Genomic DNA, 16,783 nt, shown 5'->3' with positions numbered 1-16,783 from the left:
AACAGCAGAAATAGCCTAAGACTAGGAATCAGTTATCTGTGCCTTAGTCCTTGCTCCAGCCTGGTTCTTCAGGTAAACATGTAACCTCACTTGTTCATTATACATCTAGGCCTGTGCTGTCCAATATAGTAGCCACTAGCCACATGTGGTTTTGAGCACTGAAATGCAGCTATCCAAATCCAGTTGTGCTATAAAGTCTCATTAATAAATTTTTGTATTGATCATATTTAAGCAATGGAGAGCCACTTAAGGATTTTAAGCAAGGAAATGCCAGGATCAGAAATAATGGTTTGGATCTCTGGCAGCTGTGTGGACACTGTATTAAGGTGAGGAAGACTGGAAGCAAGGAGACTGTATAGTCTAGGTAAGAAATAACACAGCCTAAACAAGGGTAAAAGGGAATGGAAAGGAAAGCACTAATTCAAAACTATTATTTAGGAATAACACCAATGTAATATTGTGATTCACTTGTCCTGACTCCATGGAAAAGGGTTTGATTTTATTCTAAGGTGATGGGAAGACCCTGGAATGTTTTTAGCAGGACAGCATTTTGTTCTGATTAAATCTGTTATCTGTTTAAAGGACTACTCTGAGTGCTGTACACCACAGTAAGGGGGAAACAGAAGTAGAAAGATAGTTGATCTAAAAAAAAAAAAAAGGAGTCTATTGCTGCAGAAGAGGTTTAAGATGCTGATGACTCCACCCCAAGGTGGATGGAGAAGAGGTGGGGAGAAGCAAGTGGATTTGAGTTACTTTGTGACTGCAAAATGGTATTGCCTAATTCACAGGGTTGAGAAAGGAAGAGTGAAGTTCAAGGAGACCACACCTTTTGACCCCAATTGTTCTGATTAACCTGGAGACTAGGGTGTCTGCTGAGAGTGAGAATACTGTACAGAGGCTTGAGGAAAATAGTGAAGGTTTGGAAGACAGCAAAGGAAACAAGAGCAGCTGAACAAAGTCTGTTTTAAGAATTAATGCCCTATATGAGGTTTGAAACCACATAATTTTAGTGATATCAGTGTAACCTGTTGTGTGATTTTTCCTTTGCAACCCTCAGCCATTCAACTATAGGAGTTAAGCAGACCGTAGTACCAACAAAAGGTTTCAGGTTTAAAATGATTTGAGTTAGATGATTTTAAAATCTACATATTTCCAAAATTCTACAGTTCTAAGAATCCTAGAGTTTTTACTGCTACCACACATTTTTTTTCTTATTGTGGTTAAATGTACAGATGTACATATTATAAAATTTACCATTTGAATCATTTCATCACACAATTTTTAAGTCGAGCATCCTAATCAGGGGCCTCCAAGGGATTATAGGTGTGCTAGGACATTAAAATCCCAGCCCTCAAGGGAGCATCGCTGGCCCTGGTGGCTGAAGTTCCAACTTCTGCTGCCTCTGGATGGAAGCAGCCTCATCTTTTTATCGCAATATGTAATACAATTATTGCTTTTCTAAGCATTAAAAATGTTTGGGAACCACTGTTCAAAGCCATAAAGTTTTCCCACATATCTTTAGAACCTCATAATTTATTCCACCACGTGGGGTTTAAAGCTCCTATTGGGAGAGACTATGAGTACGCCCACTATTTCCACTGTTAAAGTGATCGCCATAAAATCTCACATGGATAATCTAAGAATTTTGAATGGATTCAAAGATTTTCTCTACTTACATAAAAAATAGTTAATCCCTTAAACTTTATTCGTTTATCCACACAGTGCTGACTTTATGGCAGGCACTGGGTTAGTTTCTGGAGGTAACAAGGTGAACAAGACATGGTTTTGACCTCAAGAAACTTAGTCTAGTGGGAAAAGAAAATTATTCAAATATTTAAAACTGTAATAAGTGTAAGATGGGAACATACACAGTGCTATAAGAGGATTTAATAGAAAAGACTATTAAAACAAGATAAAACAATTAGTAAATAGCTGGGCAAAGGGCAGGGGTAGGTTTGGTTGATAATTCCAGAGGCAACAGCACGCAAAGACCTAGGAGACACTAAAAGGTCAAGGCCAGATGGCAGAAAATGATTGGAAATGAACCTGCAGAGGTAGTAGAGGCAGTTCAAAGTGGCTTTCTTCGAGGAGTAACAGTAGGCCACTGAACAGTTTAAGCAGCCATTTTCAGATTTATTTTTCAGGAAGATCATAGTAGCTACAATGTAAAGAAGTAGTCTCAAAGTGGGTAAAATTTAAGGTGGGAGGAGGAAAACATAGATTTCTATTTTTTTCTCACCCTTTTAAAAAATGTCTTTAAAAATATGTTTGATAGTCATAAGATAACTCAGAAGTACCAATAAGGGCTAGCTTTTTCCCAAGTACATACTGTGTCTATGAACACTGTACTAAGCAATTTACATGTACTAATTCATTTACTCTTCATAATCCTATATGGTTGGTACTATTATTATCCTCGGTTTACAGGTAAGAAAAATGAGACAGAGGTTAAGAAATCCATCCAAGGTCACTTGGTAAGGAAGTATTAGAGCAGTATTCGAACCCAGAAGTCTGTCTCCAGAGCCTGTGACTTACCCATTAGACTATTACCATTTTTCAGCAATACATATATACAATTTATCTTTTTTTAAAAAAGTAAGCTCTACACCCAGCATGGGGCTTCAACTCACACCTTGAGATCAAGAGTCGCTTGCTCTACGACTGAGCTAGCCAGGTGCCCCTATTTTTTTGTTGTTGTTCTTTTACATGCATGCAATTTAAAATTTAAATATATACATGAATTGAGAACAGATACTCATTTTTTTTTTTTTTTCTGAACACCAGTGAAGAGAAAGGTTTAGATGGGGTTGTTGGTTGGATGGATATGGAAAGCAGACTAGCAGACTAGGTTAAGACACAATGGTATTTTTGGAATATTGTGGAAGTGATGAAAAGAAGGGGATTGATTTGGGATATATTTGGTAAGTAAAACTGACAGAATTTGGTGGTAGTTTGGATAAGCGGGTTAAAGGGGGGAAAGGTGTCAAGGATGATTATTTGGATTCTGACTTATATAAATGCATTGGGTAGTGAAGCCATTAGCAGAGGCCAGAGGAACAAGTTACATCATTTTGTTCTGATGGTTTTTCTTCAGACCACAAGTACACTGTTCTTTCAGTGTACGGTTAAATGACAAACTGACTACAGGTTCTTCCCATTTATAACAAAACTTTCCATTATAAACATTTATACAAACAACTATGCCTCCTGTGTTGTATTAGAAATGGCAGTCAATTTTTCACCCATTTTCTTTAAAAGTGTTATGAAGTCTTGTAAACTTTGGAAGCAAATGATAGTTACTCTAACAGGGTAATGAAGATTTAGCAACCCTCTTCCCTAAAAACACCAACGTTCCTATAGCATGGCTCCAATGGTACAGGAACATCCTATTGGGTGAAATCCCAAGGAGTAAGCTCTGATATTCATCCCTTAACATGAGGAGTGAGTGGGAAAAATTAACTTTATAGCTTGTATTTATGATTTCCTAAACACTACTTAAGTTTTAAAGTTTATAATACTATACTTTATCTCCTTCCCAGGTCTCATAAGTATTAAAGAACAGTATTGGACTGGTTTAAAAGATACTGTGATTGTAGCCTATTGTTTATTTTCAACTTCATTTGTAGAACTGCTAATGCTAAAATGCTTCTTTTAGAAATCAAGTAGGAAAACAGACTAACAGGTTGACCATTATAAACACACAGCCACAGAAAGTGTTGATTAAAAAAAAAAATTAAATTACCTAACAGCTTGTTGTCCCAACAAATAATGCTGGGCACTTCTCATTCCGTCTCATTTCAGGGTCCTCAGGAACTTTCCACTTACACATCGCTTTGCTACATGGCCTCACCACCCAGTCCTGTCAGGTCACATCACTAATCTGCAGGTAATAGATAGCTACAAGGCAGAACGCTACCTTAGACTGATGCGTGTCCATTCCTTTATCAGTTAGTGTTAACTGTCCCTGTGGTAGTGGCCACTTACACAGGCTTTCCTGAAATATGCTAACGTCAGACACACTGGTAACACCACGGGCTTGAATTTCCCAGACGGAAATGCCTGAGTTTTCTCCAGCGCATCTCAAAAACGCTGTGGCGGCCGCCAGCTCCCGGAGCCGCCCCGTACACAGCAGGGGCTGGCGCTCGACTCTCCAGTCACCACGCTTAATTTTGGAACACACGGGCCACCCAGCTCTTCCGCCAGAGGCGAGCGGTGCACCGCCTAGCTCGGCGGCCGGAGGAGGGGCGTGACGTGAAGGGAACTCCTCCGTGACGTCGAGCGGGCTCCGATGGGGGCGGGCCCGGGCGCCTACAAGCCCGGCCGGCGGCCCTCGGGCCCTTCCCCACCCCCGGAAAGCGCGGGCCGCCCTGAGGGGCCGGCTTTCCCAGAGGGGGGTTGGCGGATTAGTGAGGGAAAGAGAAGAAAAGCGAGTGGCCATTCCTTCACAGCCCCGGAGTCGTGTCTGCTTCCGTGCTGGGGCTTTCGAGAACCTTGAGGAAGACTTGTAAGCCGTGAATAAAAAGGTATCTCCTTCCCCAGACCCGGAGTGCTGGGTCTTAGCGGCTACTTCCGGTCAGGACCTGCCGGCCGAACGTAGGCGTTTGGCCCCTGGGGTGGGGGTGGCGGTACGGCTTCGGGGCTGCCTGAGGAAGGAGGCTGGAGCCCGGATAAACTCCGCTGGAGGTGGGCGGGAAAGGAGGACGAGCCCGCGCTCCCTGCGGTTTTTTGGTCTCCCGCGCTGGCTGAGGATTCGCTTACCCACTACGAGCCCGCCCCCGCGCATGCGCCGCCGGCGGGGGGGTGGGGTGGGGTGCGCGGTGCTAGCTTCCCGCGTCAGTCGCGCTGCGGGTTTTTGGAGCGTTTGGGTGGCCGCGGTGCGGGGGTAGAGGTTGGTGGCTACGGGTGCTGAGATGGGCATGGGAGCCTCTGGACCTCTGCTTTGCCCGTAAGAGGACCTGTCCAGTCCCTATGCGTTTGTCTCGGGCACCTGTGTGACTCCAGGCGCGGCTCTTGCCCTACCTGTGTGAGAATACGTGCGGTGGGTGCTACTGGAAAGAGTTTACTGAGCACCTTCACTGTGGTTGGTGGTTTACAGTGCTACAGGATGCATAGAAATGTATTCAATTATTACAGACTTTTGAGCCCGGAATGCACTTTGAGGCACAAGGTGCACATTTCTGCGAAATTAAGGCGCATCCTCGTGTAACCATAACGGTTCAAACCAAAAGAAATTCTGACAAAAGTGCTGGCCGTGCAGGATAGGTTTGAGATGGTTTTTCGAGCCAGAATTTTTAAGTTCAGTGTGGGTAAACTTTTTATGTGGTGAAAAAACGCTTTTTTTTTTTTTTTTTTTGCTACCTCTCAAGGTACGTTAGAGAATGCTTACTTTATTTACACTGTTTTAAGCAATTGAATACTATGCAATTTTAAAATATTCATTGAAGTCATTAAAATTTTGTTTTAAACTATTACTTAATAGAACTAATTACTGTTGGGGAGGGGCTCCTTTATTTTATAAAATATTTATTTATTTTTGGGAGAGCACAAGCGGGGATGGGGGCGGTCAGAGAGAGGGGGCAGAGGATGGGAAGCTGCTCTTGGCTGACAACAGTGAGCTCAGTGCTGGGCTTGAATTCGTAAACCATACATATGATCATGACCTGAGCCGAAGTCTGACCCTCAGTTGACTGAGACACCCAGGTGCCCCATCTTAGGCTACTGGAAAGTATTTTGCAGTTGATTAACATCACTAGAGTATGAGGGCCACCCCCACCACCATTTAGCTGTGTTGGACCTAATAGAATGACCTTGGGAAAGTCACTTTATTTTAAACCTGTTTTTCCAACTCTAAAGTGAAATTAGTAACAGTAGCTGTTTTATAGAGTTCTCAAGATTAAGTTTAAAAATGACTATAAAGCAGCACGGTATCTGGCATATAGTAAACAAATGGTGGCTTTTACTGACAGTAGTGTAAGCCTATTTATCTTTTAAGGTTAAGAAATAGAATTCAGGCCTCTTTGGAAATGAAGCTGTGTTAATTCACCCAATCCCTCTTTTAAAAACTCTGTTGTGGAAATAATATACACAAGAGAGAGAGACCCATCCATTACAGTTTCAATAACTGTGAAAGCAGGCCTACTGGTTTCATCTCCCTACCCGGCATTCATGTTTTGTTTTAGCTGGAGCATTTGAAAGCAAATCCAGAACAGGTGAGTGTTTACCTGTAAACGTATCAGTATATATCTCTTTAACAGCTAAGGACTTTTTTTTTTAAATATGAGCGAATTATACCCAAGACAATTAAAAATAATGCGCTAATATTATCTAAAATCCAGTACATGTTCAGTTTTCACTGTCTCAACAAAGCCTAATCACAGTTGTTTTTTGTTTTTAAATTAAGTAGGCTTCATGCCAAACGTGGGTCTTGAACTCATGACCCTGAGATCAATAGCTCTACATAGTGAACCAGCTGGGTGCCGCCAATCACAACGTTTATAAAACTTAAGAGTGTATTTTTCCAGTCTTCTCCTTTAGAAGTGTCATTGCTTAGGGGCGCCTGGGTGGCGCAGTCGGTTAAGCGTCCGACTTCAGCCAGGTCACGATCTCGCGGTCCGTGAGTTCGAGCCCCGCGTCAGGCTCTGGGCTGATGGCTCGGAGCCTGGAGCCTGTTTCCGATTCTGTGTCTCCCTCTCTCTCTGCCCCTCCCCCGTTCATGCTCTGTCTCTCTCTGTCCCAAAAATAAAAAAATTAAAAAAAAAAAAAAAAAAAAAAACGTTGAATAGAAGTGTCATTGCTTATTTTAGCTTCTTCATTAGAGACCTTGAGAAATGATTAGTAAGAAACACTTAAATCAGTTTGAGCATGGTAAGTCATTGGCTAAGGAGCCATATGTGAGGTTTAGTAAACTTACTAATCGTTTTATTTTTTTAGTGGTAGCTAGTTAATGGTTTCAACTTAAGGACACATTAAAATATTTATGAATCCACTTGAACTTCTCAGTATCCTGTTGCTTCCTTCAGGGGCTACACAAGTAATTATCATTCACCTCTACCCTAAGAGGGACACAAAATAGCCTTACCCTTTTTGTCTTGTTACTAGACGTTTCTGTATTCATAGTTCTTTGCTGTGCCTGTATCTTGCTCACTGATTTCTCTTGTAATAAGAAAGGTATTCAGATGTTCGTGTGTATTAATCACAAACATCTTTCTTGCTCTTTTATAAGGCATGTGCTTCTATGTATATGTAGATGTATATATGTGAATACTGTTTAAGTCAAGGATATTCAGAATGTTTTCCAGTTATTGGTTCGGTATATTGTTGCACTTCATATCAACTGAAAAGTTTAACAAAAAATAAATTCTTTTTAGAACGTTGAATTATTCAATGCTGATCATGAATGACTATAAACCTCTCAATATCAGAAACATCTCAATTTGAGTAATTATTCCTTTCTAGGAGGAATAAGAGAAAGTTTGCCTTAAAATTTAGCTTAACTAAAGACCAAATAACTGAAATCAGCGTTCTCAGCATAATTGTCTTCCCATTCCCCAGATTCTCAAAATGATTGAGTGTAGGTAAATAAGGAAAACTTGAGAATAGCTGGCTAAGCTTGAAGATATTCTAACTTAAAATTACATACAGATAAATGTAAAATTCATTTGTGTTGCAATCTGTTGTTTCAGGTATTTCAACTGCCCAAGACAACTTCATACCTATATAATGTAACAGAAAAAGTCAGAAAACATTAGGCAAATAGAAGTGTGGAGCATATTAAGAAAGATGAACATCTCTGGAAGCAATTGTGGAAGCCCTAGTTCTATAGATATATCTAATGACTTCAAGGAACTTTGGACAAAACTAAAAGAGTATCATGATAAAGAAGTACAAGGTAAGAGTCTTTTTCTTTTTTTAATAGTACACCAGTATTCTATTGAGACTAAATAGTTATAACTTTGTGTGACAGTTCAGAGATCTCATTTTTAAGGGACCTAATAAAGGTAATTTTTTGTGAGTCATTTATGATTGAATTGTTGCTCTATAACTATAGACACCTACTATGGGATGTAGTTTTTGCACATCATATAGTTATTTACTATGGTAATATGTGTGGTGTGGTGGAAACGGCATAGAAATTGTTGATCGAAGACCTGGATGTGAATTCCGAATTTATTTATCTACTTGATCTGTGATCTCAGCCAAGATATATAATCTCTAAACTTACTTTTTTTTCCTATAAAATTATGTGCAGGATTCTTTACAGCCATTAAAATACTAAAGTTATTCTTCAAGCTTTTGGGAATCTATTTGCTACCAAGCACTGAGATATGAAAGTGAATGGCAGTTTGCTTTCAAAGAGCCTGGAGTCTAATAGAGATGGAGCCATGTAAACAGATAATTACAGTATAATGAAATAAATGCTAAAAGGTTTATGTGAAGTGCAATGAGTGTGAGGAGAATTGAGCAATTGTGGTTGAGATGAATATATAATTATTATTTGTGATTGTGTTAAAACGTACTCCAGATAAAAGAATTTTCTCTTAAAGGTAGACTCAACGTTTGGTATTAATATCTGTCTAATTCTGTTACTTTAACATAATACGTTTTTCCCATGGGCGGAAATTGCTTGGTATTATGTTTGTTTCTTGCTGCAACCATAGGTTTAAAACTATAGTGCTTGACAGCCTTCACATTACACTGGAATGCCATTAAAATATGATCCACCTAATCTTACTTACATTTTCAGAGAAAAAAATATTTCATCTGAAAGAAAATATGAAGAATAAAAAAAAACACCCCAAACCTCTAAATTAGACTATATTCTCTATCTTTTGAATGTCTAGATCAATCAAAAACTTTTCAGGTATTCTCTTTATATTTTAACCAAATCAGATTGGTTCAAAAGAATGCATCATTCATCAGAGATGAGCACTAATGGATCCTGGGGTCATGAGTGTTCCTAATGCTGAGAATGTTTTTTTTTTGGTCCATGTGTTGCTTTTTTGTACTTAGTTATAATTACCTTTGCCCCAATTTTCTGGAATGGGCAGACAAAGACTGTATATGGTCAATTTGAGAAAATATATAAATGGCAGTCAAATTTGTTTCTTCCTGTTGGGTAAAACCAAAGCAATAAATGACAATTTTCTCATTAAAAAAAAAAAAAAAACAACAACCATGATCCACCTAGTATGTGGGTCTGTTAGAACTTTTCTGTGGTAAATGTAGTTCTTGGCAGAACCTCATGATAATGGACTCATCATGAATTAATGAAGCATGGACCCCAGAAGTATTCTTGCATACCCCAGTGTACTGGCAGACTCTTGTTCAAGAAAAGTTTTGGGGTACACTTACCATATGCCATACCTTATGAATAAGAATGAATCATATATAGTTATCTGGGAACATAAAGGAAGAACCGGGTGTGTGTGCGCGCGTGCCCTTGAGAGAGATTGATTGATTGATTGATTGATTGATTTACTGTCAAATCAGGCTTTACCATTGAAATGAGTCTAATTAGCCAGACGATGATTGTAGGAGGGGAACGTTTTAAGAGAATAGCTTAATAAGCACAAGTTTGGCAGTAACAGCTTGATTTTAATCAAAGAACTGTACATAAGTTGGTATAGCTCACAGAGAAAATGAGGTAAGTGATGGGAATTTATTGGTCAGGTGGAAAGAGGATGATGCTAGAAAGGTAGATAGGTTCAAATTATGTAAAACATTATGTACTATGCTAAAGAGATTGTTACCATGCTTTATCTTTAGGATTAAGTCTAAAATTTTCATTTTCAGTGCTTACTTCTATTACTTGTATAGGTAGTGCTGTGTTGAGAAAGAGGCTATGTGATGTACTTGTTAGTTAAATCTGAGTTCTGGATCTAGGCTGCCAATATTTGAAAGCCATCTCACCCTTGAAGGTGGTGACCTTGTGCAAGCTATTTAACTTTATGGTGCACCAGATTCCTTATCTATAAAATAAAGATACTAATAATAGTTACTTCACATTATATTAAATATTTTAATATATGTAAAACATTTTGAAGAGTTTATGGCACATAGTAAGCAATATATGTACTAGGTATATGTGTTTAGGTATTAGAATGCTGTCCTTTCTGAAGCAGCACCGTTATAATTATCTGTGCCCGGTGTGGACTATCCCAGCCAGATACAGTGAGATACTATAAAAAAGTTATAACAGCGATTTCACGTACTGATTACTTTTACGTTCCTCTTTATGATTTTTGAAACTGCTAATTTCTAGAAAGAAACAGAAAAAGAATGGCCAAAAAAATAAACATGAGAAAATTTAAATGGTTAAGAAATCTTGGAAAATTCTTACTTTTATCTCTTCTTGGCGAGGGGGAGAAGTGGGGATATTTACTTTTTAAAAATTTCCATGAAATATACATAAAATTTTTCATCTTAACTGTTTTTAAGTGTACACTTCAGTGTCGTTAAATACATTCATGATGTTGTGCGACTATCACCACCATCCATCTCCAGAGCTCTTCATCTTGTAAAACTGAAATTTTATACCTATTAAACAATAACTCCCCATCTATCCCTGCCTCCAGCCCCTGGCAGCCACTATTCCACTTTCTATCTCTGTGATTGTGACCATTCTAAATATCTCATAACAGTCTTTTTGTGACTGGCTCATTTCACTTAGCATAAGGTCTTCAAGTTTCATCCATATTGTAGCATATTACAGAATTTTTTCTTTTTTAAGGTATATACAATATTCCATTGTATATACCACATTTTGCTTATCCATTCATTCATCCATTGTTGGACATTTGAGTTGCTTACATCTTTTGGCTGTTGAGAATAATGTTGCTCTGAACAGGAGTGTACAAGTAATCTTTAAGACCCTACTTTCAACTCCTTTGGAAGTGTATCTAGAAGTGGGATTGCTGAATTATATGATAATTATATTTTTAATTTTTTGAGGAATTACCATACTCTTTTCCATTTTTACATTCCCACCAGCAATGCACAAGTGTTAAGTTTCTCCACATTCTTACCAACACTTGGTATCTTCTGTTTTCTTTTTTTTTCTTTTGATAGTCATAGCCATCCTAGTGGATGTAAGGTGATACTGTGATTTTGATTTGCATTTACCTAAAGATTAGTGATGTTGAACATTTTTTCATGTACTTACTGGCCATTTGTGTATCATTGGAGAAATGTTTATTCAAGTCCTTTGTCTATTTTTTTTTTTAACGTTTATTATTGAGAGACACAGAGTGTGAGCAGGGGAGGGGCAGAAAGAGGAGGGGGAGACACAGAATCTGAAGCAGGCTCCAGGTTCTGAGCTGTCAGCACAGAGCCCGACGTGGGGCTTGAACTCACAAACCGCAAGATCATGACCTGAGCTGAAGTTGGATGCTTGACCACCTGAGCCACCCACGCGCCCCTCCTTTGTCCAATTTTTAATCAGCTTTGGTTTTTTGTTGTTGAGTTGTAGAAGTTCTTTATATATTCTGGATATTACTCTTTTATCAGATACATAATTTGCAAATATTTTCTCCCATTCTCTGGGTTGCTTTTTCATTCTGTTCATTGTGTTCTTTGACATACAGAAGTTTTAAATTTTGATATAATCCACTTTATATTTTTCTTTTGTTGCCTGTGCTTTTGGTGTCTTACCTGAGAAATCATTGCCAGATCTAATATTATTTAGCTTTTACCCTGTTTTATAGTTTTAGCTCTTATGTTCGGATCATTCATCCACTTTGAGTTACATTTTGTATATGATACAAGGGCCAAATTTCATTCTTTTGTGTGTGGATATCTAATATTCCCAGCACCATTTGTTGAAAAGACTGTTTCCCCATAGAGTTTCTGGGCACCATCGCCAAAAACCATTTGATTGTATATACAAATATGAGTATACTTCTGGACTTCCTCTTCTGTTGGTCTACACATCTGTCTGTCAGTACTATACTGTTTTGGTTATTGTAACTTTTAGTAAGTTTTGAAATCAGGAAGTGGGATCTCTAGTTTTGTTCTTCTTCAGGTTTGTTTTGTCTATATGGAGTCACATGAGATTCCATATGAATTTAGGACAGCTTTTTCTATTTCTGCAAAAATCATCATTGGACTTTTGATACAGATTGCATTGAATCTGTAGATTTCTTTGAGTAGTATTGACATCTTAACCATGTTAAGCTTTCCAGTCCACGAATATGCCAAGTCTTTCTATTTATTTATGTAGTTTTTAATTTCTTTAAGGAATGAATACTTGGTAATTTTCAGTGTACAAATCCTTCATCTCTTTGGGTAAGCTTATTCCTAAGTATTCTTTTTCTTTTTTTTTTAAACGTTTATTCATTTTTGAGAGACAGAGACAGAGTGCAAGCAGGGTTGGGGCAGAGAGAGAGGGAGACACAGAATTTGAAGCAGGCTCCAGGCTCTGAGCTGGCAGTACAGAGCCCTATGCGGGGCTCCAACCCACAAACCATGAGATCATGACCTGAGCCAAAGTCGAACGCTTAATCGACTGAGCCACCCAGGTGCCCCCTAAGTATTCTTTTTGATGCTATAAATAGAATTGTTTTCATTTCCTTTTTTTTTCTTGAGGTTTATTTTTTTTTTAGTAATCTATACACCCAGTGTCAGCTTGAACTCAAGACCCTGACATCAAGAGTTGCATGCTCTTCCGACTGAGCCAGCCAGGCATCCCTCATTTCCTTTTCTGATTATTTGTTGTTAGCGTGCAGAAACAAAATTGGTTTCTGTGTATTGATTTTGTATCCTGCAACTTTCCTAGAAGTCTTTACTTATTGTGGTTTTTTTTTTTTTTTTTAAATTTTTGAGACAGAGAGAGACAGAGCATGAATGGGGGAGAGTCAGAGAGAGAGGGAGACACAGAATCAGAAGCACGTTCCAGGCTCTGAGCTGTCAGCACAGAGCCCGACGTGGGGCTCGAACTCACGGACCGTGAGATCATGACCTGAGCCGAAGTCGGACGCTTAACCGACTGAGCCACCCAGGTGCCCCTAATTGTGGTTTTTTTAAATTCCTAGCTGAAGTAAACATTAGAAACTCTTTACTTTTTTTCATTATGAAAAGTTGGGAGTTCAGCTACCTCTACTATACGTGCATCCTTTATGCTCTGTTGTGCTCATTCATTGACCAATCATTCTGTTTCATGTTTTCATTAAAACCCTCTTTCAGCGTATAGGATTGCTGATGTAATTGAGGTACAGTTGTGTTCATTTAGAAATCAAGGTATCTATTATTGTTTAATCTATTTTTTTAACTTAAGCTTTTTTCTAAATTGTCAAAACACGAAGTAAAAAAAAGTTTCCCACCCCCCCCAACACAAACTGGTAACCACTTTTATAATCTTTTGTGTTTATATTCAGTGTTCATTTCTAATTTAAAGTTTAAGTGTTTTTTTTTTCTTTTTTTTTTTTTTTAGGAATTATTACATATATACAAAAGTAAAGAAAATCATAAAATGAACTCCTATATAGTCATCACTCAGCTTGAACTATCATCAATAAATCGCCAGTCTTATTTTACTTGTATTCCATGTACTTCTCTATCCCTCTTTCACTCAGTTATTTTGGAGTCTCTGACATAATTTATCTATAAATATTTAGTATGTGTTTGTAGTAGGCTTTTTAACTAGAAAGAACCATTATCACGCTAACAAAACAAATAATTAACATCTAGTACCTATTAGATGATAGTGTTCAATTTTCCACAATTGTCAAAAATATCTTTATAGTTCAAATGTGTATCCAAAAGACATCTCTGTGATGTGTGATTACTATGTTAATTTTTTCAATGTAATTTTTGTATTTTTCTTATGAAATTAAGTATCTTTGCTAATGGTTAAGAGTGATTTATCTTTTTTATGAACTGTTACATACTTTATTGCTTCCTTTCTTTTCTTTTCTTTTTTAAGTTTATTTATTTTGAGAGAGAATGAGCAGGGAGGGACAGAAAGTGAGGGGAGAGAGAGAATCCCAAGCAGGCTCCACACTGTCAACGTGGAACCTGACACCGGGCTTGAACTCACAAACACTGAGTTCGTGACCAGAGCTGAAGTCAAGAGTCAGATGCTCAACTGATTGAAACACCCAGGTGCCCCATTGTTGCTTATTTTCTAGGATTGTTGGCCTTTCTCCTCTAAATTTCTAGGACCTGTTTAGTTCAAATATTTGAAAAATTGGGAATTCAAATTTGTTGTTAGTGATAAAGATCTTATTTTAAAGTAAACTATGCTCATGGTCATATGTCTAAGGATAAATATGAATATTTTACGTTAATTCTGCTCATTGACTATACTGTTTTCCCCAGAAAATCTATCGTAAAACTTTGAGGAACAATTCTGAGTTTTAGTACTGACTTGCTATTCATTCAGTGAGGGTCATTAGATTATATGCTAAGAATGATAGCAGTTGCTGAGGATACAACAGTGAAGAAGACACAGTGAGTTTTGGGGGCTTTGAATTCATTTTTTTAGGAAAATATATAATATAATTGTACAGTGAAATGGTAGCAAAAATAAGCCACATACGAGAGAGTCTGCCTTGGTAACCCAATAACAACATTGTAATCAGCTACATGCACTACTTATAAAACTGGGAAGGAATAAACAGTCTGACAATTTATGTTGAAGAGCAGCAGCATCTTCTTTTTGGGTTCTCATGCTGTGACTGTATCACATAGGTTTACCAATAAGAACAGCTTCAGGTTTAAACTGTTACGGGAGTGTCACTGCTACATATTATAAAACTTATCCTAGGTGATCTGGAAGTGAAGCAAATATAATATCTTGAAATATTTTTAAATAGAACCAGACATACTTGAGTTGTTAATAAACATTTGATAGGAAACTAGTATTCTGCCATCTTCAAGCATAAGGTTAGGTTCTTCTTCAAATGATTATTTCTGTTGTTTTATAACTGGTTTTAAGAAGATCATTAAGTTTTTATTAGGCAGAGTCCCTATCTTACTCATCTTTACACCCCTGTAGGTAAAAGTACTTGGCACATACTAAAAAATTATTAAGTGCTATATGAATGAATTGCATAGTTTATAGCTTGGTCAATGTGATATTTTCTTGAACATCAGTATTTTAAATCCCATTATATATGAAAGTATCAACTTTAAAAATTTTTAACATTTATCTGTTGTTGAAAGACAGAAAGAGAGCACTAGTGGAGGAGGGGCAGAGTGACAGAGACACAGACTCTGAAGCAGGGTCCAGGTTCTGGGTTGCCTGCACAGAACCCAGTGCGGGGCTTGAACCCACAAATTGTGAGATCATGATCTGAGCTGAAGTCGGACACTTAACAGACTGAGCCACCCAGGCGCCCTGAAAATATCAATATTTTGTATCTGTTTAAAATCTTGAAATATTTTACTACCCATTTACTTTAAAATTTCTGTTTTTAAACAATACTATAGAAAGCTGAGAAAGGAAAAATAAGTCCCCATTCTACAAGAATGGCATCTGTGCTTTTTTGTTTATTCTTTCCTACTTTTAAAAGAAATGTGTGTAGCTTTATGCATTGTTGTGATCAATATTCATAGTGTTTTACACGTGGCTTTTTTTTTTAATGTTTATTTTTGAGAGCGAGAGAGAGACAGCACAGGTTGAGGGAGCAACAGAGAGAGGGAGACACAGAATCTGAAGCAGGCTCCAGGCTCTGAGCTGTTAGCATAGAGTCCGACACGGGGCCGCAACTTGTGGACCGCGAGATCATGATCTCAGCCCAAGTCAGAAGCTCAACTGACTGAGCGCCCCAAATATGGCTTATTTTTAAGTATTATTTCATTATTTAAACGGTGCTTGCTTTTCCATGTTGTACATAATCATTTTAGAATTTTTATATATGCCCATTTAAAATTGGGTCAGGGGTGCCAGGGTGGCTCAGTTAGTTGAGCATTGGACTTCAACTGGGATCATGATCTCGTGGTTTGTGGATTTGAGTCCTGTGTCAGGCTTACTGCTTGCTGTCCACGCAAAGCCTGCCTCAGATCCTCTGGTCCCCCTCTGTCTCTGCTCTTCCCCTGCTTGTGTGGTCTCTCACTCAAAGAAACATTTTTAAAAAATAAAATAAATAAAATTGGGTCAGTTTTATTTTTAGGCTCTTAATTTAACAGGGATAAAATATTTGGCAGTTTTCTTCATGTTCCTTAGTGTTTCAGGGTCTTCAGGAAACCCCTACTTTATGATGAGGAAGAGTCAAGAAAATAATATACTTTTTTTTTAATGTTTATTTATTTTGAGAGAGAGAGAGAGTGTGTGAGCACATGTGTGCATGAGTGGAAGTAGGAGCAGAGAGAGAGGAGAGAATCCCAAGAAGGCTCCATGCTGCCAGTGCTAAGCCTGATGTGGGGCTTGACTCCCCCAAACCATGAGATCATGACTTGACCCAGAATCAACAGTCGGATGCTTAACTAACCGAGCCACCCAGGTGCCCTAATACACACTTTTTAATAAGAAACAACATGCCAAATTCATCACATTATACAACATATCAAACTCACAAATATTACATGGTGGATAATTCTTCTAACTTGTTGACTCCTCATAGCTATTCTCTAGTACTCATCACACTCTCAGGAGAGTCAGTTTATATACACTGAAAATGTTAAAAGAGGAATACAGCAGGTTTCAGTATATTTAGCTAATACCCAAGTGCTTTATGAATGGTAGGTATTGGATATACGTGTGAACTGATGAGAGAAGATAATTTCTGGTTCATTATAATACGAGATTGATCAGAGTTCTTTTTCCAATTTCAAAATCCCTTGTGGA

The 16,783-nt window shown here is 38.1% G+C and overlaps 1 protein-coding gene across 4 annotated transcripts in view; it reads left to right on the top strand.

Moving 5' to 3' along the window:
• The window catches only part of RBBP8 (RB binding protein 8, endonuclease), a 110,954-nt gene that overhangs the window by 15,017 nt on the left and 79,154 nt on the right, over positions 1-16,783 (top strand). The window contains exons 2-3 of one of the 4 annotated variants that reach the window (XM_058692523.1): positions 3,802-3,886; positions 7,683-7,888. In XM_058692523.1, the coding sequence (XP_058548506.1) occupies positions 7,780-7,888 (109 nt within the window). In that variant the 5' untranslated portion in view covers positions 3,802-3,886; positions 7,683-7,779. Of the gene's footprint in view, positions 1-3,801; positions 3,887-4,388; positions 4,524-5,819; positions 6,210-7,682; positions 7,889-16,783 lie in introns of those variants that run through there. The other 3 variants (XM_058692522.1, XM_058692525.1, XM_058692524.1) reach the window with 3 other exon arrangements.

Source organism: Neofelis nebulosa, chromosome 11 (assembly GCF_028018385.1).
Source record: "Neofelis nebulosa isolate mNeoNeb1 chromosome 11, mNeoNeb1.pri, whole genome shotgun sequence".
NCBI classification, from domain to species: domain Eukaryota; kingdom Metazoa; phylum Chordata; class Mammalia; order Carnivora; family Felidae; genus Neofelis; species Neofelis nebulosa.
The sequence above is the reverse complement of the archived record's forward strand: the minus strand, read 5'-3'. Positions and strand labels throughout refer to the sequence as shown.